General features: G+C 40.0%; 1 protein-coding gene across 1 annotated transcript in view; it reads right to left on the bottom strand.

Annotated features, from left to right (window-relative positions):
- The window catches only part of LEKR1 (leucine, glutamate and lysine rich 1), a 162138-nt gene that overhangs the window by 118969 nt on the left and 15257 nt on the right, over positions 1-27912 (bottom strand). Inside the window, exon 3 of the mRNA XM_043996228.1 lies at positions 17431-17645. Coding sequence (XP_043852163.1) covers positions 17431-17645 — 215 coding nt within the window. The remainder of the gene's footprint in view (positions 1-17430; positions 17646-27912) is intronic.

Here is a 27912-nt window from a genome sequence, read left to right as displayed (position 1 = left end):
AAGGACTGGAGAAGGCTTGCAGGAGAAGATAGGATTTCAGAGCAGACTCAAAGGAGCCAGAGAAGTCACCAGATAAGCATCTGAAGTGGCCAGGCGGGTGGGGGAGGGTTATCAGAGAAAATCTTGTTTGTGGAACAGCCAGGATGCCCATGTCACTCAATCAAAGAGTAGGTGGCAGGGAGTAACGAAGATCTAAGAACACTGGAAAGGTGGAAAGGCATGTATATGCTTGCTAAAGTTGCTTTGCACTGCCAGGGAAGTACTTCAGCACAGGGTATAAACTGAAATGCCTACACATGGCGAAGCCCTCAAGACATCCCTGTTTGAGGATAACATTATGATGACTGCATCCAGCCCCAGAACCTTGGAGCACCTCCTGAGCAAGATCCAGAATTACTCAGCCTAACCATCTACACAGAAAAAACCAAGAGCATGAATAATGCCTATTCACCACAGTAAGACAGGAAGCAGGATGGACAACCTGTAAGAGCCCATCATGCATCTGTGTATATGTGTGTGCTGTTGTTTGTCTTTGGTTCTTGAAGAGGACCTTGACATCGGGGTGATGTCATGGCTTGCAGTGAGTTGGATTTAAGTGAAGTGAAGCTGTGCAAAGTTACCAACCCTACTCTCTCCTCTGGAACCATCTGGGACCAGTGGCAAGATATAGACCAGGAGGCCAAAATGTCCCACTGCATGTGTGTGTAAACATAAGTGATGATGATCATCATCTATAAATACCACAGAGTTTTGTTTTTCTTTCTTCCAGATATATGCAGTCTTGGCTAATAGAGATCATTAGGGAATCTATTCTTTAAAAAAAAAAAAAAGGAATGTCTTAGAGTATCAGATGTATAAACACACATATAAAATGTCCAAAGGTAATTAAGTAGTCCCCTTGCAATCTTATTTATAATATCAATTTGCTTAACACCTTTAGGCGTAGATAGCTAACATAAATTTCAAATAATTCAGTGTGTAAACTAACAAAAATTCTGAATAATTGGAGTCTGTATTGGCAAAATTTTACTATTTAATTTAATGCAACAAATTATCAAAGAAGCTTTTATAAAGAGCCTATTGTGTATAGAGTATAGGAAGGAGGATGTTAGGCAAAATATATTTAAATAAATTATATATAATTTTCATACAAGAAACAATCATCTCTCTGTCTGTCTCTTTCTCCCTTCCTCTCCCTCTTTTTCCTCCTCCTCCCCCCTCAAAAGAAGGCAGGTTATTTTTACCTCTCCTTTTATATTTTCCTTCAATAAACTAAGGGAAATAATACTCATCTCCTAATTTCCACCATCTAGTCCATAAGAAAAAGGAGACAATCCCAAACCTGGCATTTGATTTACCATTATCTAAATTTCATCAGTATACAAATTTAACAATCATGTTAACTCCTTAATTATGGAGGAATTTTCTTAACCCCCACTGCCCCGCAAAAAACAAAACAATTATGGAGGAATTTAAATACTCCATAAGTAGCTATAAAATATTGCAGAAAACTAGTATTTCGTACTTTATTACACTTCTATTTGTATCGCTGTGCATTTTACAGGGGAAAAAACCACCTGTGTTATTGTAGTGATCCTGTCTTAATTACATTCTGCTACAGGCAAAAATGAAGCATGCACTTCCCACCCTTTTCTCTCCTACCTCACATGAGATTGTCTATGGCCACTGAAGAGAAAACACACTTTCCAAGACCATTTATTAACACTGAAAAAACCTCATCTACAAAATTACTGATGACACATAAAACATTTATAATTAACCATAAAAAAATGTTATTTCTGCCTTGCTGAAGATCCATTAACTAACTGCTAATATAGTTCTCCTATTTACTTTCAAATTCCCCTTCCTCCCCCAGTTAAGGAAAGAAAATAAATTAAACATTATTTCCCATCATAATTTTCTCCTACACATTTTTGTCTGTAATTGCCTCCCTGGTAATCCTTGCCGGCAGAAATTCACGAAAAGGAATCTCCGAGGGGCCCTGCTGGCTGGCATCAGGTGCCATGACCCTTCTCCCTTTCCGTGGCAGGCAGGGACAAAATAGAGGTAAAAATCATAAGTGACTCATGAAATAAAATACAAAAATTCATACCTATTAATAAAATAATGGTATTAAGTCCATGTCCAAATTATACATTACAATGGTATTTCATATAATGTTTCCCAGCAGTTCTCTGAGATCATGACAGGGTGGCCACAAAGCCACAAAAATCTAGTTTGAGGCTCCTGGCACAAACCAACTACATACCCACGGCAAATCATGTGACCTCTCCACCCTCCAGACCTCTCCAAAACTGTGACACAGGGAAGGGGCCAACCCACACTGGTGGAGGGAGTTTCCTTAATCAGAAGTTCCTAATTCTAGAGAAATCACAGGATCCACTCCTGTCCCCGCCCATGTAACAAAAAACAACAAGAAATATATGTTACAGTTACTGATACATACAACTATCAAAGGACAGAAATAGCAGTGCTGAGACACATTCCAGGTCAACCACGATGATACAAGTTTTGTTACTAATAGAAAATAGAGGATGCAGAGATACCGTTTCTATTGCTTCCTGTCCTGACGTGAAAATCTTCTTCATCAATAGTCCATGCATGCATGGTTGGTCATATTTAAGTGAGAAGCAGAATAAAAATGTTTAATTCTTTTAAAATTCACTTTATAGTTTTTTCAATTAAAAAGCACCTACTTGAGCACCTACTATGTGCCCTATATTATACAAGGCTTTGTGGTGAGGGCAGAGTACAAGAATAGTATCAAGTGCTGTCCTTGATCACAGAGAGGCCCTGTGAACTGGAGTTGCTGATGGCCTCATGGAAGATAGAACACTTGCAGGGGTTCTCGAATCAGAGCAATAATTTCCTGAGGCAGAGACCAGTGGGAAGGACCTGCCATCCAGAGGAATGTAGGCCTAAACAGAGTGCCAGGAAGTCCCTCAGTAATCTGTAGGCTGTCCAAATTTAAGTAATCATAACTGTCTGCTTGCCTTGACCCCTCCCCTAAGAATGTTTTACTCTTGTATAAAGAATTGCCCCAACCTAGCACTCTATTGGTCAACAAAGATTCTGACAGTTTGGACAAAATTTATCGAGTACTCAGCAGCAAGAAATCCTTATGTAATGTGGGTCGCGGGGCAGATAGGTGGCGCAGTGGATAGAGCACCAGCCCTGGAGTCAGGACTACCTGAGTTCAAATCCAGCCTCAAACACTTAATGCTTACTAGCTGTGTGACCCTGGGCAAGTCACTTAACCCCAATTGCCTCACTAAAATAAATAAATAAATAAATAATGTGGGTCACACAGAAAACATACAGATATTCTCCATAGACCACATGGGAGTTCTGGAGGGCCAGCCTCCAGCCACGTATATCTTGCGCGTTCCAGAGAGCTCCCTAATTGGCTCTGGAGCCCAAGGAAAGCTTTCAGGTCTCCAGATGACAAGTTATGACTTCAATAGGGAATAAATGAGGTTCCTTCCTCATCCCAGTGTGACAACCTGTCACTGCCCATATGGAGTAAGGACTAAGTTAGGTAGACTTACCCTGGAGGCCCTGGCTGCCTTTGCCTCTCCTTTATCTTTCTCTTGTGAATTTGAAAAGTCTGGAGACCTTCTAGCCATGGTGGCAGTGCCTACTGGAAAGGTCTGGAGAATTCCAGCGGTGGGGGCAGTGCCAACTGGAAAGATGTGGTTGCAGCAGCTGCAAGAGAACTGTCCACAAGGGACTAGAGCATTCTTTAGCAGGAGAGGAGCCAAGCCTCTCTCTTTTCATCAGCAGGCGTGACCAGAACGGACTGGGCAATGAACATGGCTAATTAGCAGCCTTGGAAAAAAATGGCTTCACGTCTCAATAAACCTAACCTACCTGCTCCAATCAGACTGTGCCAGTTACTAGAAGTTAAATAATTAAGTTCTGGAGTAGCCCTTCTGTTGATCCCCATATGATTCTCTTATGCATATCATTGCTTTTCTGTAAAGGAATACATGACGTGCCCTATAACCATTTACAGTGTTCATTGGATATCTCTTTGACTTTCTCCTTGGAGGAGAGACAGAGAGACTTTTCAGAGTTAAGAGATGAGATGTCTTGTTCTTGGAACAGCTAGAAGGTCAGTGCTACTGGATCACAGTTCAGGGGGTAGAGTGCAAGGTGTAAGGATATAAATTATACATGTGCCATCATGTAAAACATTTCCATGTTAGTCATTTTGTGCAAGAAAACCAGAGCAAAATTTAAAAAGAAAGAAAATGAAAAATAGTAACATCGGTTCTTTCTATGGAGGGGGAGAGCATTTTCCATCATGAGTCAGTCCTTTGGGACTGGTTTGGATCACTGTATTGCTGGGAATAGCTAAGTCATTCACAGTTGTGTGTTGTACAGTATTGCTGTTACTGTGTGCAATATTCTCCTAGTTCAGCTCACTTCACTTTGTATCAGTTCATGCAAGAAGAGACATACATTTTTGCACATGAATGACATGGGAATTTGTCTTGCTTGCCTATTATGCATAAAGTTTTCTTTTTCTTCTTTCCCCCAATGGGAGAAAGGTAGGATGGAGAGAAAGTAAATGCTTGTTAATTGAAAAAATAAAGTATTTAAAAAATAGTCCTATGGCTATACATTTGTTGTTTGTCCTTCATTCTCGAAGAGGACCATGATATTGGGAAGGTGATGTCATGACTTGCAGTGAAATGAATTTAAGTGAGGCAGAGCTGTACAAGGTCACCAGCCTCACTCTCTCCTCCATGTAGTAAATTTATAGAAGGACTTAAGTCAAAGAATAATTTTGGTGGTGCTCTTGTTATCTTGTGCTTCTATTTTTTTTTTTTTGGTGGGGCAATGAGGGTTAAGTGACTTGCCCAGGGTCACACAGCTAGTAAGTGTCAAGTGTTTGAGGCTGCATTTGAACTCAGGTCCTCCTGAATCCAGGGCCAATGCTCTATCCATTGCACCACCTGGCTGCCCCATTCGTTAGTAATCTTTTATACTAGCTAACATTTACATAGTGCTTACATGTGCCAGGAACCGTGCTAAGCATTTTACCAATATTATCTCATTTGATATTCACAATAACCACAGCTGGGAGGAAGGGGCTGTTTTTATCCCTATATGACAGATGAGGAAACTGAGGCAAACATAGGTTAAGTGACTTGCCCAGGGTCATACAAGTAGTAAATGTCTGAGGTAGACTTTAAAGTGAGGTCTTCCCGAGTTCAAGCATGGTGCTCTACCCACTGGGCCACTGGACAGCCCAGCTGTCATAGTAACAATAGACAAACTGTTTTGGAGATGGACAAAATTTCTGCTTTTTATAATTGAATACAAGTATTGGGGGTCTAAACTCATCCTATGTAGAGACAGTGAAAGCACCTTCAGGATGGCTGCAGTAGGAAACAGGACAATAGACAAGCCAAGAGCCTTTTTCTCTTCCTGGGATTCTAGTTTCTTTCACTAGATCGCTCTACTTCAAAAGCTTCTTACGTCACAGATGAAGTTTGAATATCATTAGCACTGAGCTCGGTGATATCTATTTTTAAAACTTGTTCTTAAGATTTTTGTGAATCCATGTAATACCTAAGTAATTACAATAAAATACAATACAATAAACATGCTAAGCCCTGGGAATACACAAAAGGAAGACAGTCCCGCCCTTGAGTAGCTAACAATCTAAGGAGGGGGGAGGACAATACATAAAAGAAAAGGAAAAGAGGGTGGGGGAGGGGAAGGTGAGAGCAGGTGCCCAGCACTAAGGCATAAAGACTGTGGGAACTTTGTGATGGCTGAAGCAGATCAAAGAGCTTGCAGCTGGAGAGGGATGGAGAGTAGTAGGCTGGGCTTCTGAGCCCTCTGGAAAGGGAGGCTCTGGGAGGAGTCGTTTGTTCTGCCCTCTACTCCGAGGGCAGCTGCAGGGAAATGAATTGGTGGCAACGGTTCAGTCTATGCTGAAGGTCCAATTCCCCTACAGATTGTTTGCTCAATTCCCTAGGATATTGGGGTATTTCCATTTGTAGTTTATAAAGGATAGTAAGCATCTGCTGTATCAGTAGTTAACTGATTATCTATTTCTAGGTATCCAGTAGCTGCAGAATTTTTGAAGCTTGCAGTGATTTGTTGCAGTTTCCACCATTTTATTATAAGATGTGCACTGATCAAAAATGTCCTTTCTTGGGGTGGGCAGCTAGGTGGCGCAGTGGATAAAGCACTGGCCTTTGATTCAGGAGGACCTGAGTTCAAATCCAGCCTGAGACACTTGACACTAGCTGTGGGACCCTGGGCAAGTCACTTACCCCTCATTGCGCCCGCAAAAAAAAAAAAAAATGTCCTTGCTCCCTAAGGATCATTTTTTACAATTTTGAGTAGCAAGGACCTAATCCTGAAGCAGTATCATAAATGCCAGCTCTTTTTCTAGAAAGGAATTCACATGACTGAACCATATATAGATGGCCTTTGGGTGTCATTCTTGGATCACTACAGTAGCATAAATTCCATCCAGATAAGTTGTTGTTGTTGAGTTGTTTCAGTCATGTCTGACTCTTTGGGACCCCATTTGGGGTTTTTGTGGCAACGATACTGGAATGTTTTGCTATTTCCATCTCCAGCTCATCTCATAGATGAGAAAACTGAGGCAAACAGGGTGAAGTGACTTGCCCAGGGGTCATACAGCTAGTAAGTGTCTTGGGTCAAATTTGAACTCAGGTCTTCCTAACTCAAAGCCCGGTGCTTATACCTGCTGTTAGCCTTTACTATTGTTTGGTAAAGTGAGTACTGTTTGTTCCAAAAGTATTTCCGAACATTTTAAACTATTCATACGGTGTTATGAGGACTATCAAAGCTAGCTGTCCTTGCTCTTAAACAAGGAAGCATCAGTCTTCCTATAGGTGCCTTGGGGAGATGAATCCTGTTTCATTAACACCGTATGGATGTTTAGATCCCTTTTAGACCAATTGTAACCATTTTACCATGTCAAAAGTGTATTTTAAGGCAAATATGTTGTAGGTATTAATTGCTCTAAATGTATTTCTCCCATTAAGCTTTGACTTAAGGATGCCTGTTAAGTCTCTTAACAAATACAAACTCAGAATTCTCCTTGATAGCCTCATGTTTTGCCTGGAGAAAAAATATATTGCCTTCAATCATTCATTTGACTTAATTTCTAGATACAATTTCAGAGCCTTTAGTATCTAATCTTCCTTAGCATATAATAAAGATATATTTATAAAATCCAAAGATTTTGAGCTGCTTAATGTGTTTTTTAATGGAGCCAAACCACTTGATGTCACCCAATAACATTAAGTAATTAATATCATACTTTGGCATGACCCTCTCTATGATTAAAATATTTTAAATTCTCTTTAGGAGTGATGCTCATGGATTTAAAGAGAGGAAGAACAATAGTGGGCTTATACTATCTTCTTGGAAGCTACTATGTTTTATATTAATTATTCTCCAAATTATTTAAAAATAGTACATTCTTAAAATTGTGTTGGTGTTGCGATTTGAAGAGAAAAGCTTTCCATGAGGATATCAAATATTTTATCATTCTCAACAGGCTTGGAACAATTTTATATATTTGTAGTACATGACTAAGCTAAGTGTGGAACTGAATGCTCAATAAAGCTAGTGTAAATATTATAGTACTTCTAGGGAATTTGTTCAATAATGACCAAATCAATAATACTATTGACACCTCTGGGAATTTTTAGCACACCCTTTTTTCTCCTCAGACAAAATGCTATTTTCTTGTAAATGTTTATAGGGTGTTTTTTTGAACAATACAAGCTATGGATACTTCATATGAAGTACATGAAACATAATGACCTTGTATTTGAAGGGGTTACTGTTATTCTCTTCTAGTAACAAATAAGAAATACCTTTTGTTAAGAAATACAGGATCAGGTTTGCCTCAAAGAGGAAGCCAGTAAGATTCTCTCCTGACAATTCATATGCCACTGTGTCACATCTGAACCAGTAATTAGGGAACTTATTCAGACCCACAACTTTCCAGCTTCACAGAGAAGCTGGCTATTTAGTCACTTCCCTTTAACCTAACTGTTCTGTCATTTACATATTAATGGTACACAAGCTTTCTGTGTACTGTCTGTTCTAACATATATTTATTGGGTTGGATTTATTCCAACCATTTAAATGATCAGAATTTTCCACATCCTCCTTCTTTGGAAGTTCTCTCTCCTCTAATTTCTTTGCTTCTTAAGCCTCAGACTATAATGTTTAGTTCATGTTGAACTTATTTTGTTTATGCTGCTCTAATTCCTTGTGTCACCTTAACATTTTGGACTTCACTTGTCATCTTTTGATTAAAGATATTTAAGAATTTCTGGCATATTTTTGTTTTCCAAATTCCACGTGAAGTGTGTCTTTTTCTTTGCCTTTAGTCAGGCAATAGGATTCAAGTTTCTTACTATGCCTACCAGCTGGACATTGATGAAATCTTCCCATGTTTTTTCCCCACAAGTCCTGAATGGTCTTCTTAAGCTGCTTCTGTCATGATGTCTCTCCTTAGGTATGTTCTTAGACATCTTTAGCTTTCCTCTTATGGTATTTACTATGCAATGGTCCCAGAATATACTATTGTTTGTAGGTCTTGAAATAGTTTTAAACTCTCTGTCAAATATTATGGGGGAATTCATTTGTTTATAATGGGTATAACAAATACCAGTTTTTAAAATGTGTTCTGTTTTGATATAGTTGACCTTCTAGTTGGATTTATGCCATTAAAATCAAAAAGGGCTTTTGATAGTTCCATTTTAAGTATGCCTATCTCCTTTTCAAAATCATTTAAAGCATTGGCATTATCTTTGCTACCCAGTTCTATATTTTGTAGTCTTTTTGGAGTTTGTGTTAAGTGCAAATGTTATTACCTTCACGTTCTTCAGATTTTCCTTCCTCCTCCTTGTTGTTGAGTCATTTTTCCATTATATCTAACTCTCTGTGACCCCATTTGGGATTTTCTAGGCAAAGATACTGAAGTGGTTTGCCATTTCCTTCTCCAGCTCATTTTAGAGATGAGGAAATTGAGGCAATTAGGGTTAAATGACTTGCCCAGGGTCACCCAGCTAGTAAGTGTCTGAGCCTGGATTTGAACTCGGGAAGATGAGTCTTCCTTGGTTCTAGCTAGAACTCTATCCACCATGCTGTCCTGCTCCCCTTTCCCTCCTTAGATTTAAGTAACTCCTCAGTTTCCAGGTGGGCTTGGGAAAGAAATTATATCTTATGATTGCCTTGTCCTGATTTGCATGCAACACATTGTAGAATTCGGAGCTAAGGCTATCAACATGACATATTATGAAATTCCTGCCTATAACTGTTTCTAATTTAGTTATGATATAATGTTGATACATAATTAAAGCCTATCCATTTTATGGCCACTCGTGGTTTCCCTGTTGAAGTCATTGGCATCATTTTCACCAAAGCATTTCCTGCAGGTGGGATATAAATGAACACTTCCAACTTTCTCTTCCATATCTTGCCTCCTTGTAGCACCAGAATGAAAAGGAGTATCAGAGGCCCCAATACTCTCGATAGGAAAAGGATTCCCATCCCAGTTCCCAATAGGACTAGCCTATGACGTAGCCTGCCTTATCTCTTTCTTAGATTCCTAGGAGCAGTGCCATCATTCTGGCTGGCTCCTCCAATGACATTCCAGGATTCCTGAAAGGCTTACACAGCCCCCAGCCTGGTCTCAGGCTACTGGCTGGCTGTCCTTCCCATATTTTGTTATCATCTCCTTCCACCCTCTCCACCCCAAATAGGAAAGCAGCTGTACTTGTTATATGATTACAGATTTTTGAGAGGCCACTTAACTGGGGGTGTGGAATGGCATAACTGGACTTGACACTTACTAATTGTGCAACCACGGAAAAAGCCACTCTCTTAGCCCCAGTTTCCTCACCAGTAAAATGGGGAGGTTGAACTAGATCTAGATCCCTCCCAATGACTTACAGCTTCTATAGCTACAACACTACACAATAATTATTCACATACGAAATGAAGCTCCCTCATTAATAGACAACAACAGCACACACTCACAGTGCTTTAGATTGGGACAACACTATCACTCCCCCTACTCCTCCCTTTGACAGATAAGGAAATCTCAGCAAATGGGCCTTATAAACACTTCTCCGAGTAGGCCTCAATGTGAAGGCAAGCTTCTTAAAGGAAGAGGCTCTTCCTCTCTGTCTTTATATTCCCAAGACTGAGCCAGGTACCCTAATATTGAGGTGAGTTGGGCGATTTGCCACATTCATACAACGAGTCATTGTAGGAGCTAGAATTCAGGTCTTTTGACTCCAGGCCCAACATATTTCCCACTGTTGGGATATAGTCAACATAGGATATTTTTGAAAGGGAGTGGACTAAGTCTGTCATTTCCATACATGTGAAAATCCTACTGTGGAAAATACATTTATTTTCCAGTATTCCTAGCCTCCAAGGCAAATAGATCAGCACATCCGATGTAATTTGTGGCTTTAGGGAAATGTCTAAAACTTTGAGAACTTGACTTAACCAAGGCTAAGCAGCCCCTGTAAGAATCAAGACTTTGTCCTAGTCTTCCTGACTTCAAGATCAGCCCTCTATAAGAACATCTCTTTAAGTTTTGTGAGGAGCTTTCCATATTACCTTCTTTGATGCTCACAACCCTAGGAGGTACTTTCTATTATCACTGCCCTTCTGTAGATGAGTAAACTGAGGCAGACAAAGGTAAAGTGACTTCTCCAGGATCATACAGCTAGTAGGTGTCTGAGGCAGGACCTGAATTCAGGTCTTTCTGACTTGAGATCAAGCACTCCAACAACTGTGCCATCCAGTTATCTACACCATACAACTGCTCAAAGTCTAGACGGGAAGGTAAATTGATACATTTTAAGATTTCTACAAAAAAGGTTAGGATAACCTCCAAAAGTGAATTTTTATTCCTAATAATAATAACTGACATTTACAAAGTGTTCATTCTCTTAATATTTTGGTTAGCCAAGAATTTAGCAAACTTCTATCAGAAAAATAACCCTAGGGGGCAGCTAGGTGGCGCAGTGGATAAAGCACCAGCCCTGGATTCAGGAGTACCTGAGTTCAAATCCGGCCTCAGACACTTGACACTTACTAGCTGTGTGACCCTGGGCAAGTCACTTAACCCCCATTGCCCTGCAAAAACAAACAAACAAACAGAAAAATAACCCTAAATCATTTTCAACATAAAAATTACAACAGCAAAAGGGCCTTTTCAAAAAATTAAATATTTCCAGCTCAATTCTAAAACACAATAAAACTTCAATAATAAGTACATGCCACTAATGTCCTATGTTTATTAAAATTTCTGGTTAACTGAGGGCTAAGCAGGAAACCATTTTTCTTTCAACCCCTGTTCCTGAAGATCATTCTACAGATTATGAGCACACTTCCCTATGAACATAATTGAGTCTTTCCCTTCTGTCTCTAAAACCTTTGATGATTGAAGTTGTTTCAGAACTGTAGGGTCACATATGAAACACCAAATTTCTCTCATCACCGAGGACTATGGAAATGAAGTAGGAGGACTGTGACTGAATGTACAGTGAATTTCAGGACAAGACCTGACAATTTCTTAAGAAATCTCAGCAAAGGCAGTCATCAAAACTATTTGGCACTGACTAAGAAATAGAGTGGAGGATCAGCGGAATAGGTTAGGCAGAGGAGACACAGTAGTAAATGACTAGAGTAATCTATTGTTTGATAAACCCAGATACTTCAGCTTCTGGGATAGGAACTCAGTATTTGACAAAAACTGCTGGGAAAACTGGAAGATAGTATGGCAGAAACTAAGCATAGACCAACATCTTATACCGTACACCAAAATAAGGTCAAAATGGGTACATGATTTAGACATAAAGGGTGATACCACAGGTAAATTAGGAGAGGAAGGAGTAGTTTACCCCTCAGATCTGTGGCGAGGAAAAGAGTTTATGTCCAAACAAGAGATGGAGAATATTATGAAATGCAAGACTTTGATTACATTAAATTAAATTTAAAAGTTTTCTTTTACAAACAGAAGCAATATAGCCAAAATTAGAAGGGAGGCAGAAAGCTGGGAAACAATTTTTACAGCCAGTATTTCTGATAAAGGCCTCATTTCTAAAATATATTGGGAACTAAATCAAATTTATAAGAATCCAAGTCATTCCCCAGTTGAGAAATGGTCAAAGGATATGAACAGGCAGTTTTCAGATAAAGAAATCAAAGCTATCTATTTCCATATGAAAAAATGATCTAAATCACTATTGATCAGAGAAATGCAAACTAAAACAACTCTGAGGTACCACCTGACACCTATCAGATTGGCTAATATGACAAAAAAGGAAAATAATAAATGTTGGAGAAGCTGTGGAAAAATTGGAACACTAATGCATTCTTCTGTGAGTATTTTTTTTTTAGTAAGGCAATTGGGGTTAAGTGACTTGCCCAGGGTCACACAGCTAATAAGTGTTAAGTGTCTGAGGCCGGATTTGAACTCAGGTACTCCTGAATCCAGGGCCGGTGCTCTATCCACTGCGCCATCTAGCTGCCCCCACTAATGCATTCTTAATGGAGCTGTGAACTGATCCAGCTATTCGGAAGAGCAGTTTGGAACTATGCCCAAAGGGCTATGGGGCTGTTCATACCCTTTGACCCAGTAATACCACTACTAGGTCGGTATCCCAAAGAGATCATATAAGAGGGAAAAAGACCCACATGTACAAAATATTGATAGCAGCTCTCTTTGTGGTGGCAAAGAATTGGAAATTGAGGGGATGCCCATCAATTAGGGAATAGCTAAACAAGTTGTGTTATAGGAATGTAATGGAATACTATTGTGCTGTAAGAAATGATGAGCAGGAGGATTTCAGAGAAACCTGGAAGGACTTACACAAACTGATGCTGAGTGAGATGAGCAGAACCGGGACAACACTGTACACAGTAACAGCAACATTGTGTGATGATCAACCGTGATAGACTTGGCTCTTCTCAACAGTGCAATGATCCAAAACAATTTCAAAGAACTCATGATAGAAAATGTTCTCCACATCCAGAAAAAAAGAACTGTGGATTCTTAATGCAGATTGAACCACACTGTTTCTACTTTGGGGATGTTTTTTTCCTTCTTTTTTGAGGTTTTTCCCTTGTGTTCTGAGTCTTCTTTCATAATATGACTAATGCAGAAAATAGGTTTAATATGATCGTACATATCTAACCTATATCAGATTGCTTTCTGTGTTGGGGAGGGAGAAGAGAAGGGAGGGTGGGAGAAAAATTTGGAATTTAAAATCTTATGATAACAAATGTTGAAAACTATCCTTACATGTAACTGGAAAATAATAAAATGCTTTTATAAAATTTAAAAAATACCATATTAAAAAAAAAAGAAATTTCAGCAAAAGACCCATGTGTGCGTATGTATGTGTGTGTATATATATATATATATATATATATATATATATATATATACACACACACACACACACACACACACACACACACACACACACATATGTGTGAAAGAAATGGTGGCCTTCTGTAATGCCAGGGAAGGAGGGAGACATATTGGATGTAAGAAACATGTAACAAATAAAACAAAAAATGCAACAAGTGTAACAAAAAATTTTTTAATTAAGTTTAAAAAAGAAGACATCCCAGCTGAGAACAGGCAGGCCTGGGAGTGAAGAGATCTGTGGCCTACTTTCAGTTCTGTCACTCACTCAGTGATCTTGGACAAATCATTTCAGTTGTTCATTCGTTCAGGAAACATTGATTAGGTCCCACCCACTGCCTGCCTCATCATGGCACAGAGGTGACCCTGAAGCTAAGGCAGGCTTTACCAAAGAAACACAAGCTTGGTCAAACCAAGCTGGACAGCTTTTGTGTACAAGTATAGCCGGAAGGATGACCCATCTGTCATTCAGGGAAAAGCCAATATTCACGAAGGCTCACCCCCAGAAACTGGACACCAGCGAATGATGGTTTTTGGCCACAACAACTCATGCCATCCATATACTAAGGTAATAAATGATCTGAGCATCAGAAGAAACCTCCCCACACACACACTGATGCAGTCCCAGATGCTCTGATCCATGCTGACTAGTGCCTAACTAAAGAAAATGTGCTCCTGGGAGAGTTTGCAATCTAATGGACTCCAAACATCTGCCTGGGCTCAGTTTTTATCAACTTTGAAGTGAGGAGGCTGAAGGCCCTCCCGGCTCAGAAAGGAGCCTATTTTCCTTTACTCTTCCTTCCCAATGTAGAGTCTAGTTGAGTATCTCGCCGCGTCAGTGATTGCCTCCACGTGAACATTCCTTCCACACCTTCTGATCCTTGGCTGGGGAATCCATCTGTTGTCCTTTATAATGGTCCTCATGTGGCCAGCCCATACCCTCTTCTCAGGAATGCCACTTATTGACTATAGGTCATGAATTGATATAGATATAGATATAGATATCCATGAAAACCAAAGGAAAGATTCCAGTTAACTGAGTGTAACAGTCAGCTAAGTTCTGGCTAATTGAGGGGTTACCGACTACAGTCGGTTCAGATCCTGCCACAGACACCTACTACCTCAGCTTGCCAGTTGGCAGCCAATAAATCGGGGACCACCTAAATTCCACCCCTTTCTCTGTGTTGGAGACACTGCCCCCTACAGACATCCTGGGACTACTCTACCCCTAGGCTGAACCTCTCTAGTCAATGTTAACCAACCTAAGGCCTTGATGATTAAGATACTCACCCTATCACTCCCTCCCCAACCCAATGGTCCTGAACCCCTGGATACCACTGTTCAAACCCCCTCCTTGGTCCTCTAAGGACTCCTCCCTTGTTCTCACCCCCTCAACACCTACTCCTTCCACTGTTCTCTCTGGAGTGCCTGCTTCCCAAACTTCCCTCCATCTGGAACCAATTTCTTTCTCCCTCCCTCCATCTTTTTTTTGGCTCTGTCCTGGTGACCTAGTTTCTCTGCCTATCTTTTTCAGCACTGTTTTCATTTTTACACATACCAGTCATGGTGGGGGAGTTGGAGTACTCTTTCCCCCGAATTCCCCTTCAAGGATCTCTCTCTACTACCTCCTTCTTCTCCTTTGAGGTTTATTCATTCTGTGCCGATCACCCACCCAGGACTGTGGCAGCTGTTGTCTATCAGCCTCCTGGCCACTCTTTGAATTCAGTACTTAGCTCCTGGTCTTTCTTCCCCAATGCTTGTCTTCATACGAGAAGACTTGAACAAGTATGCTGACACTCCCTCAAACACCCTCATTTCTCAGAAGCTCCTCCTGCTGCACATTTCAGCTACACACAGAGATGGGCATACCCTTGGGCTTGCTGTCACCTAAAAGCATGTCCATCAACTCTATAATTCCTTTTAGTAAACCACAATCTGTTATCATTCCACCTCCAGAAGCACTGTTCTTCCTCCACATTGTGATGTCCAATCCCTCCACCCCTAAGTTCTCTCCCAGGCCATCATCCCTGCACTGCCTCCTCCCTTCCTCATCTTGAGCCCTTGGTGAACCAGTTCATCTCTACAGTGTCTTCTTCTCCTGAAACCCTTGCCCCCTTATCCTACCATCCACCTTTCCATGCCAAGCCTCAGCCATTAATTACTTCTACCATCCACTGTCTTTGTTTCTACATATGTACATATGCGCCCAGGCCTCAGGGAAGCAGCAAACTCTGTTCAAGACACCCTGACTTTACTGGGAAGTTCACAGGAAAACATCCAGGAGACACGTGGAGATTAATTTGCGCAACAGTAGCTCTGACCTTCATACAAACTCAGGGTCTGCAAAACTTAGCTTTCTGTTGTCAGTAAGTGATTCAAAGAAACAGCCATCTATCTGACTGAAGAAATTACTCCATCCTCTCTTACAAATCGTCCTAGTCAGGAACCTGCTCTTCTAGTTCTTTGGTTTTCTAAGCAGATAAAACACTTAGCTGTGGTAATCAATGACAAAAGGTAGAATCTATCAGATGCCACTTTCACTATGCCATTAATATAAAACAACAGACCCCACGGGTGGTGGTCCTGGTGAAGCATTAAGCCTGTCTTCAACAAGAGAATTTCTGGGAGTTTCTCTAAGGGTCTTTCTTAGGAATCTCCTCTGAAACAACTGGCCCAAAGTGACCCACGCTGAGCTAAGGGTCAGGGATGGGCTCCCTGTCCAGTATCAGAGTTTCTGCTGAAGCCCCCAAAATCTCAATTTGGGCATGCTGTTCATAATACCTGACATTTACACAGCACTTCAAGATTCGCCCAGTTCTGCAAGACACAGAATCACATTGGATCCTTGCAACTATGAGGCAGAGACTGCTATAACGCCCATTTTGTAGGCAAGGAAAGCAAGACAGAGAAATTAAGTGACCGGTTCATGGGCACACACATAGAGGATCAGACCAGGGATAGACTTCCCAACTCCAAATGCAGTCCCCTTCACCACTACACCTGGCTGCTTCCCAAGATCACCAGGACATGTGTGTGTGTGTGTGTATACACATACATATATATGTGAAGATATGTTTGTATGTGTGTATACATACATAATACATGAATATACTTACCTCACAGAGTTGTTGGGAAGCACAAAAAAAAGAAATAATGCAGTATATAATGCCACTTACTATTATTGTTTTGTTGCTATTATTAAGAGATTTAAAAGGAAAAAGGAAGCGTCCTCCATTTAAAAACAAATATTTATTTATTTGGGTAAAATTAAGTCAATGAGTCCAAAGTATATCATAGAAGCTAATGACATTTAATAACAACTTTCATTCATAAGGGAAAGTGCAAGTATTAAAAAGCAAACATACCAGTAAGACTGAATCCTGTAGCGAGAACGTTGAGAGTTAAGTGAGAGCCCTCCCCCCACACTCTGACCCACTGCCCACACCCCCAAATGCCAGTAGGCAGGACTGAGTGCTGGGCAAGAGCCTATCATTTTAGTGACTCATTCCCTTGTCTGATTTAATTTCATACAAGTTTTAATGCTTTTGAATACTTTGAAAATGTGTAATTCTCATTTCAAAAATCACAACATTGTAAAATTATTTTCAGCAGTTTTACATATTTAGATGACCTGATTTTATAAAGGGAAAACCTGTCAGAAATAAATATCGATGTAAAAATTAAGACATTAGAAAAAACTTCTTGTATTCACATGTACTTTACATTGATTGGTTCCAAATTATCCAAGTGGTAAAGACATATCTGGATCCTGGATGTATTTGTAACTGATAATTTTATTAACAAACTCAAATGTAGTCATTATAAGTTTTACCTGATATTGAATTATTCTAGCAAAGAATTCAAAGCCTATTTGTTTTCTAAACTTTTTTTACTTGATTAATGACTGTTTATATGAAAAATGAAAATTGATAACAGGTTCCAACCTTTCTGTTTGGGCTTCCCCACCAGCCTTGTACTGTTGAAAATCTTGCTTAAGAGACTGTAGCTTTTCTTGGAGTAACTTCTCCCGGTCAAGACTTCCTTGATAAAATTTCATATCTGCTTCCATTGCTTTCATCTTCTCCTCCATAAGCTTAAATTCATGAAGAATCAGATAGCTGACTCCACAATATTTACAGACTGTCTCATCACGGGACATCTAGAAAATAAAATTTAATCTGGTTGAATTCAGAAAAGAAAATTTTAACTAAGGATGTTGTTAAAAGGAACATTAAGTGAATAGAATCAAAACATTGCAATATAGCCTGGATTTATCATGACTATTATATTTTCTGTAACTTTTTGAAATTTTAAAAAATGGACACTATTAAAACCTATGGAACAAACACTGTGTCTGTAAGAAAGATTCATCCCTGAAACATTTTTCATGAAAATAAAACAATGAAAATACAGTAGAATTTTTTAAAATATATATGCTAAAGTCGATTTTATGTTCTCACAAATTTCTTCTAAATCCTATAAGATTTATCATAAAGCTACATATGTGAACTAGAGATTTTTGAGCCTTCTATGTGCTGAATAGAGGACCATGGAGAAGAACAGAACATTTCCTTTCTTATACATTCCTAGAACCAGATTCCTCTATGACACAGAGTATTGTCTTGAAACATAACCAAGCAGAGTCAAACAGGAAAAACCAAAACCAAAACACAAAAACCATAGACCAATATCCCTAATGAACATGAATGCAAAATTTTAAATAAATATTATCAAAGAGGCTAAAACAACATATCACTAAGACCAATTAAGAATTTTACCAGGAAACCAACCAGGTTGGTTTAATAAATCAATAAAAATCATATGATTATGCCAGATGATTATATATTTGACAAAATATAATACCCATTTCTGTTTAAAAAACAAACAAAAAAACCCCTAGGAAATCTTGAAACAAATGGATCTGCCCTTAAAGTAATAAATGGTATAGATCTAAAACCAAGCTACCATTATACATAATGGGGATAAACTAGAATCCTTTCAATTAAAAACAAGGATGTCCATTGTCATCACTTCTGTTTGACACAGCACTAGAAATGCTGGTTAGAAGAAGAAGAACTGGGCAGCTAGGTGGCGCAGTGGATAGAGCACCGACCCTGGAGTCAGGAGTACCTGAGTTCAAATCTGGCCTCAGGCACTTAACACTTACTAGCTGTGTGACCCTGGGCAAGTCACTTAACCCCAATTGCCTCACTAATATATGTTAAAGGAAGAAGAAGAACTTAGGAAAAAAAAGAAACAGAGAAAATAAGCACAGGTAAAGAAGAAACAAACTGATTTTTTTTTTTTGCAAATGCAGGATGATATATTTAAAGGATCCTAAAAAGGCAATTAAAAATTAATCAAAACTTTAACTTCAGCAAACTTTCATGACATAAAATAAATCTATACAAATCATCAACATTTCTATATTATACCAACAAAACACACAGAATGGAGAGATAGAAAAAAAAATTCCATTTAAAGTTACTGTGAAATGTATAAGATACTTGGGAGTTTACCTACCAAGATATACACAGGAATTATAGAAATAAAACTACAAACCACTGTTTACAGAAATAAAGATATGTTTAATTAATTAGAAAAATATGAATTGCTCATAGATAGGTTGAGTAAATAAAAATAACAGTACCTAAATTAATTTACTTCTTTAGTGTTGTAACAAATTACAAAGGGATTACTTTATAAAACAAGAAAAAAAATAATAAATTTACATGGAGTTTAAAAAAGGTCAAGAATCTCAAGGGAAATTATAAAAACAAGTTGGAAATAAAGGGGACCTAGCAGTGTCCAATCTCAAACTACTGTAAAGCAGTAATTCTCAAAACAATTTGGTTTTGGTTTAAAAAAAGAGATAGTGCTCAGTGGAACAGACTAGTCACATAACATACAGAAGCACGAATCTAGTAGCCCACTATTTGATAAATACAGAGACCCCAGCAACTGCTGTGAGGATTTGCTGCTTGACAAACTCTAGTGTTTATCCTTTGACCCAACAATATCACTACTAGGTCTGTATCCCAAAGACATCGCAAAGGGGTGTTGTTAGGTGTTGTCTTAGAACGTCATGAGAATGTGATGAAGGCTAGGTAACACATTCTCATGACGTTCTAAGATAACTGCTAACTGACCTTAGCTTAAAAAGGCCAAGCTCTCCCACTGCATCCAGGGCCATCTCCAGTTGTCCTGATCTATGTCTTGCCACTGGACCTATTCGGCTCTGGTGGAGAGAGTGAGGCTGGTGACTTTGCCCAGCCCTGCCTCACTTAAATCCAATTCAGTGCAAGTCATGACATCCTCTTCAAGAATGAAAGATGAGGGGGCAGCTAGGTGGCACAATGGATAAAGCACCTGCCCTGGATTCAGGAGGACCTGAGTTCAAATTCGACTTCAGACATTTGACACGTACTAGCTGTGTGACCCTGGGCAAGTCACTTAACCCCTATTGCCCAGCAAAAAACAAACAAAAAAAAAACCCAAAAAGAGAATATAAGCTGCTGGAGGGTAGGGACTGTCTTTCTTTCTGCCTGAATCTGTATTCCCAGAACTTAGCACTGGGCCTGGAACACAACAGAAGCTTCATCAATGCTTGTTGACTGCACTCATCTTGATTTGAACTGAACGGACAGCTGCTACGCTAGGGGCTACCACAGTCTAACCTTTCACAAAATCATTTATTCACAATGGCCAAGGGAAGGCTAAGTCTGGTGTTGCCCAAAGCAGCATGTGCCTCAAGGCCACCAGTTCGGGTTACAAGGCATCATGCACAAGGCAAGACTAACCAGGCACTATTGGGGCACTATTGGGGCACTACTGGGGCACAATTATCATCATCATGAAGTGCAGTGGCAAGGCAAGGCTAGAGAGGTATAAAGCTTTGTCTAAAGGTCTGAGGAAGTGAACCGAAAGTCTCCGGAGTTGTTGAAAAGGGCCAGGGCTAAAGGGTTAAAGCAGTGATGCTCTCTCTCTCTCTCTCTCTCTCAATCTCTTTCTCTCTCTCTCTCTCTCTCTCTCTCTCTCTCTATCTCTTTCTCTTTCTCTCTCTCTCTCTGGCAGTCAATGTATTAGCTGCAGTGACAACTGCCTGGTGTTTCTGCAGCCCTTGAAGTTGGAGCAACTCAAAAGGGCCGCATCAGCCAGCCCGAACTGACAGTTCCCTTGAATTAAAAGGGGACAGATTGGTTTCTGACCAGAGTCTATAGATCATTATTTTCTAATAGGCACAACAAACACAAGAGTCAGAAAGGAGCCTAAAAAGCACTCGCGTACAGTGGATAAAGCACCGGCCCTGGATTCAGGAGGACCTGAGTTCAAATCCAGCCTCAGACACTTGGCACTTAGTAGCTGGGTGACCCTGGGAAAGTCACTTAACCCTCGTTGACCCACAAAAAAAAGAAAAGAAAAGAAAAGCACTGGCAAATGAGGACCCAGCCTCCTCCTCGTAGTTTGTTCCAGTCAAACAAGGAACTTCAGTCACACCTGGACATCAGACCCCCACCCAGGGTCCTGCTGATGGAGCACCAAAGGAATAGCTTTGCTAAAGTGTGCACACTAACTCGTTGGATGGCTTGGCCCAGCTGAAGTACATGGATATAACTGACAGGTTGCTAGGTACTGTCCTTAGGTCAACTTTTTGTCAATCAAGTCCAAGTAATCTATATACGCAAGTCCTGAATTTTTTGAATTTTCAGTGAATTCAATGAGGTTCATCATAATTGGTAGCAACAAGCTGGGCTAAAATAGTTTTACCTCTCTAATTCTACAGAATATAAGAGGAAGGGGAGAAAGGTGTGGTACACCTTCACAGAAACCAAAAAGCATTAGCTAAAATACTCATGAGTTGATAATATATGTAATATTAAACATTTCCAAAAATACTCATTTTTTACAGTTCACTCCACTTAAAAATAAAGTTAGACAAATAATTGTAAAAGGCCACCCACCTACAAAAATTTGACCATCCTCCATCCCTGAGGATGGTAGGTAAGCCTATTTCATCAGGTAGACCACAGCGTTTGAAGCTTGGTTTGGGTGGTTCTGCAAGATCATGGCCTATGGCTAATACATACTTCAAAAATAGCAAGGGTAGGCAAATTAATCATGCCTCTCACATAACAAGTACTCATTAAATGTTTGTGGAATTGACTCAAAGCTATAATTCATGTAGAAGGGTATTTACAGAGTGGAATCATAGACACCCCTCTGGTAAACAAGCTTTGCTATATCCAGAGAGGTCATCTATCTTGATGGTAGGTACAGTAACCACAGAGATACAGTTCAAGCATTTTGGTCTATTACATTTGTCCCTCCTTGTTTGCAAGTGGAATCAGGAGAAGAAGATCACATTGACTCAAAATGCCTTAAAGAGAGCCTGCCAAAACTAAGACATGAATGTAAGACATAAAGCATAAGGCCCTGCCTAACCAAGGAGTCTACAGAAACAGAAAGCTCCTTGCAAAAACAAGAAATCTAGATAAAAGGCAGTGGGGACACTATGACAAAGGAGGAAATGTATGGCCTTGGTAAGGTTATCTACAACTACTGAGAGGATCATGTACTTCTTGGATGAAGATAAATCTGTGATGAGATCCAAGGTCAAAACGTTCTTACTCTTCAGAGTAAATGAAGGCCACAGAAGTCTTTTGGGCTGGCCAAACCTAGTTTTGCCTCTACACAGATATAAATAGATATGCCTAGGTCACTAGAAAATCCAATAACCAGGTATAATAACTAATAAATCCACAGTGACTAGAGGGGCATAAATGACAGTGGAACCAGATCTGGTGTCCCCCAGAAAACAGATATCACCAGGACCCAACATGACCATGAAAGAATATACCTTTGCATGTGTACGGAAAATTGTTCCTTTAAAATTTCTCTCAATTTTTAGATGCTATGCTATTTAGTACAGATATGTTAAGTGTTGATATTACCTTCATTGTAACTTTCTTGGTACCTTTCAGCTTGATGTAGTCTCCTTGTTTATCTCTTTTAATTGAGTCCGTTATTTTAATTCTGTGTGAGTTTTTCTGTTTCAACTGTGTTTCTTATAAACAACAAATTGTTGGATGCTACTTTCTAATATATTCAACCCTCATCTTCCATTTTATGGGTAAGTTCATCCCATCCACAGTTGTGATCATTAATTGTGTATCTCCTTCCATTCTATTTTCTTGTGTTTTCCTCTCTATAATTACCTACCCCTTCATTGTGAAGAACAACAGGTTTGGTGAGCAAGCTCAGACTTGGTAGAGGGAAGCAGTCAGACTTTGCCCTGGACTAGACCACACTGTGGTACTGAAACCTTACAGGTCACCAGCCTGAGCTGTCTTTGAGATTGTGGAATAATACAATACTCAATATACCAAGAAAACAACAAAGAGAACAACCCGGACCCTCCTTCCAAAAGTATACAGAGTTCAGCCCTAAAATCGAGTCTGAAGTTAGGAAATAGCCTGGCAAAAGAGTAAGCAAAAAGAGAATGCCACCATAAGAAGCTATTATGGTGACAGGGATACTCAAAAAAAGAGAATAACTTCAAAACATTTACAAGCACAGACTCAAAGAAAAACAGCTTCTTGTGTGTGGAATCTGGGCACAGACTCAATTAGAATTCCTGGAAGAGATGAAGCAAAAGTTGGTTTTTTGTTTTGTTTTGTTTTTAAAAAAGAATTTACTTGTTTGATCAATAAATCGATCAATATTTATTTATTTATTGCAGGGCAATGAGGGTTAAGTGACTTGCCAAGGGTCACACAGCTAGTAAGTGTCAAGTGTCTGAAGCTGGATTTGAACTCAGGTCCTCCTGAATCCAGGGCCGTGCTTTATCCACTGCAACACCTAGATGCCCCCTCAATATAATATTTATTAAGTGCCTACTGTGTTTCAGACTCTGCTAAGCACTGAAATGAAAATGCTAAAGGAATAAATTGGGAAAGAAATGAGAGTTATTGAAGAAAGGATTTGAAATGGAAGTAACCACTTGACACAAGAGGTACAAAAAAGCCTGCCCAGGCAAAACAAAAACAAAAACTCCTGAAAATTGGAATGGACTGATTAGAAGCCAACAAGAAATATTAAAACAAAGTCAAAGGCAGAGGACAGAAGAAAATGTCAGGTATGCCATAGCAAAAATGACTGACCTGCAAAATAAATTGAAGAGAAAAAAAATTAAGAACAATTGGACTACCTGAACACTATAAACAGAAAAAACAGACTAGATATCATATTTCAAGAAATCTTGAAACTGCCCAAGATCTTTTATAACCAAAGAGCAAAGTGGAAATAGAAAGAACCCACCAGTCACCCCCTGGGAAAAAAAAAATGTAACTTCCAGGAACATCATAGCTCAAATCCAGAGCTTCCAGGTTAAAGGGAAGATACTTCAAGCAGTTAGAAAGAAAGAATTCAAATGCCAGAGAGTCACAGCCAGGGTCACACACAATTTAGCAGCCACCATCATAAGGGAACAGAGAGTTTGAAATAAACTTTACATATCATTGTTATATTATAATCTATTATACATTATATCATATATTGTTTATCATATGATATTATATAATTGATATAATAATATAACTTTTAATCCTTTTTCTTTCTTTTTTTTTTTTAGTGAGGCAATTGGGGTTAAGCGACTTGCCTAGGGTCACACAGCTAGTAAGTGTTAAGTGTCTGAGACCGGATTTGAACTCAGGTACTCCTGACTCCAGAGCCGGTGCTCTATCTACTGCACCACCTAGCTGCCCCTATAATATAATTAAAAATTTTGTGTGTGTGTGTGTGTGTGGTGAGGCAATTGGGGTTAAGTGACTTGCCCAGGGTCACACAGCTAGTACGTGTTAAGTGTCTGAGGCCAGATTTGAACTCAGGTCCTCTTGAATCCAAGGCCGGTGCTCCATCCACTGCGCCACCTAGCTGCCCCTATAATTTAATTTTTAAAAGGAGAAGGCAAAGGATATAAGCTTACAGCCAAGAATGACTTACCCAGAAAAACTAAATATAAACTTACAAGGGGGGAAAAATGGACCTTTGGTGAAATGGAGGACTTGCAAGCATTCCTGATGAAAAGACCAGAGTTGCTAGGAGTCTAATTAGACAAGGCCAGTACAGCTTATTATCTCTTGATTGTAAAAGAAGACTGGCAATAGAGGGGAAAGGGAATATAGTGGAGAGAGGAAGGAAAGAAGGTTAGGGGAAATTCTTTCACACAATCTGAGTGTACAGGTAGACATCTATACAAACAAGGAGGATGGAGTGGGGGACACTTGCTGACTCCTGACCCTCATTCTCCTCTGAACTGGTCATGGGAGGGAAGAATGCCCACACAAACACACAGAGCTGGGTAGAGAAAGACATTTCACTCAGCAGGGAAACAAAAAGAAGGGTGGAGGGGAAATTAGAGGGAGGAACGGTTTGGGAAGGGAGATTTCCTTAGCAAAACAAACTCTAAGCATGTACAAAAATCTGGTGGCAAAGAAAGGGAATTTGAGAGCTAGCCTAGAGCTGGTCTATAATTTGCTATACATCTATACTTCTTTGGCCCTCTCCAACATGCTTTCCTTCCCCAGGAAACTCATTAGGAAACCTCATTATCCTGCAAGACTGAAGTTACCTGGCACTGCTCATCAATACACCCTGCCCCTCTGCTTGGACCCTTTGACCAGAGGGGCTCGCTCCATTGAAAGAGGCAGCTCAGCAGTGTCTCCCATCCCCCACCAACTACGCAGCTTTCGGACTCTCTGGGATTCTCTACCACACTCCCTTTTCTGCATCTTTTTGGCATGTTCCTTCACTGGAATGTGAGCTTCTTGAGGGCAGGGCCTGTGTTTGCTTTTATTAGTGTCTGTATCCTCAGTGCCTGAAATATAGTAAGCCCTTAATAAACATGTGTTGACTACTTGACTGACTGGAAATACTGTGCTGTAGGAAATGGTGAAGGGGATCATTTCAGAGAAGCCTGATGAGATTTAAATGAACTGATGCAGAGTGAAGTGAACAGAGCCAGAATTTCTACAGTGACAGTCATACAGTAAAGGCTACCGGCTTTGAAAGAATTCGGGTCTTTAACCAGTATGATGAGAAATCACCATTCCAGGGGACTAAGGGTGAAACACATCACCCATCTCCTGAAAAGCTAAACTAGAACACTCAACAGCCACACTGGGGAGGAAGAAGCAATAGAGTACAGAGGGTGAAGCACCATGGAACAATGAGAGTCCCTCTCTACTTTGTGGTGGCTCCCCATTGCCTTCCAGGACCAAATGTAAAATGCTTTGCATCTTCCCCAGTCCCACTCCATTCTAGTTCTACTGCTCTATGTACTGCTCTTCCACAAGACAGCTATCTCCTGTTCCCCACTGCCGCCCAAGCCGAGACACCTTTTCTCCTCAGCTTCCTTGATGCCTTCTAGAATAAGCTCAAAGTCGGCTTTGTCCAGGAGGCCTTTCACACCCCTTCTCTCCATACCCTCCCCCTCCCCCAGCTGCTAGTGCGTACCCTCTGAAAGTACCTTCCATTTATAGTCTATATAACTTGTATGTCCAAGGTTGTTGGCACATTATCTCCCTGATTAGCTCCACAAAAACAGGAACAAAGTCTTATTCAACTTTGCATCTATCTCCCTTATTATCCTAGAGTGGCTGCTGATAGGACAAGTCTTATAAAAGTCGAAATTCAAATGAATTGAATGCTACTGACTGTGATTAAAGGAACATGCTAATATAATGATTATAAAATGAGCAGGCTGGAGGGCCCTCCACTTCAAATCCCAGGATTACAGAACATCAGAGCTGGAAGGAACCACTGAGATCTAAACAAACCATTTTCATTTGAGAGCTAAAGAGGTCAAGGCCCAGGGAAGTCAAGGGACTTTCCTATACAAGTCCCAGCTAGGTCCAAGTCTACCCTAAATGTCTCAGTGATAACATGCCATTGATGCTAAGTAAATGACAGATTCCTCCAACACCATATACTTTGCATAATTTTCTGTTGGTAAAACTGCAAACGAACGTGAAGATTGTCGTGCTTTCTAAATCACTCAAGAGTCACCTTATAAGCTAATAAACTTGCTTCTGTGAGACTGAAAAGACATGATAGACTATAATTACTTTACCCAATGAGGTAAGTTGGGAAGCCAAGTTGTCAGAATCTATGGAAACACATTTCTGGCTTTGCTCTCCTACCAGCGTTTGTTAGCACAATTCTGAGTTCAGTAAGCAAAGAAAGGGGGTGGTTTATCATCTGTGACAAGAAGATGTTTGTGGTCCTTCTGTGATGCCCTTTGGAGGAGGTAGGACCCCAGTAAATGAGCTGTTTGAAAATGAACTTCTAGATACACTGTTTTAATGCTCTGTGCTTTAAGAACTTCATCTATGAGGCGCAGGGCTCTTTTTCAGATCCAACTCCCTGCAACATGGGAAGCAAGTGAAAGTTGTCTTTGATAATCCTTCACTTTTGTTTTCTGAACCCAACCATCCCAGGGACCCAGCGTCCTCACACTGGTCGCTGAGGCCCCAACCTGCTGTGCCCCATGGTCCAAGACTCTCCACCTGTCCTCCCTCTGCCTGCTCAATCAAAAATCCCTCACCTGTTCTCATCTAGCATTTAAGAAGAGAGACGTCTAATTCACGAACTGATAATTGAGCAGTGAATGATCGCTGACTGCAGCTTCCTGTATTAATCCTTTCAGGGGTGTCTGCATTCTTTAACGGACTATATTCGAAAAGATATTAGATGGCAGGACTGACGTTTCTTATTAATAATACTGTGATGATTCGATTTAAAAATCCATTGTGGACCCAGTCGGTTAGGACTCCAGTCACCCATGCCGACTTCTTGGGGCAGCTAGATGGCGCAGTGGAGAGAGCGCCGGCCCTGGAGTCAGGAGGACCAGGGTTCAAATCTGGCCTCAGACACTTAACACTTACTAGCTGTGTGACCCTGGGCAAGTCACTTAACCCAAATTGCCTCACCAAAATAGATAGATAGATAGATAGATAGATAGATAGATAGATAGATAGATAGATAGATAGATAGATAGATAGATAGATAGATAGATAGATAAGTGAATGAATGAATGAATGAATGAATGAATGAATGAATGAATGGACTCCAGTCACCCTCTGAAGGTTAAGTCACCAGAGGAGCTCATTCTCAAGTACTTTCAAGTTTATAGAAATGAAAGAGGGCTGGGTGGCTGACCCAAGCTGGTTAATCCACAGAGCCACAATACTGGGAAACTTCAATTCCTATTCACTCACCAATAAAATGTATATTAACAACTTTGTCTCAAACTAAATATCCAGCCCAAGTACATTTCCTATGGCAATGCTTGTTTTCCCACCTGAAGGCACTCTGACCCATTAGCAAAAGTATTTCTGAGCCCATGTACATTCAGATTTGTAATAGAA

This window comes from Dromiciops gliroides, chromosome 3, assembly GCF_019393635.1.
Source record: "Dromiciops gliroides isolate mDroGli1 chromosome 3, mDroGli1.pri, whole genome shotgun sequence".
In the NCBI taxonomy this organism is placed as follows: domain Eukaryota; kingdom Metazoa; phylum Chordata; class Mammalia; order Microbiotheria; family Microbiotheriidae; genus Dromiciops; species Dromiciops gliroides.
The sequence above is the reverse complement of the archived record's forward strand: the minus strand, read 5'-3'. Positions and strand labels throughout refer to the sequence as shown.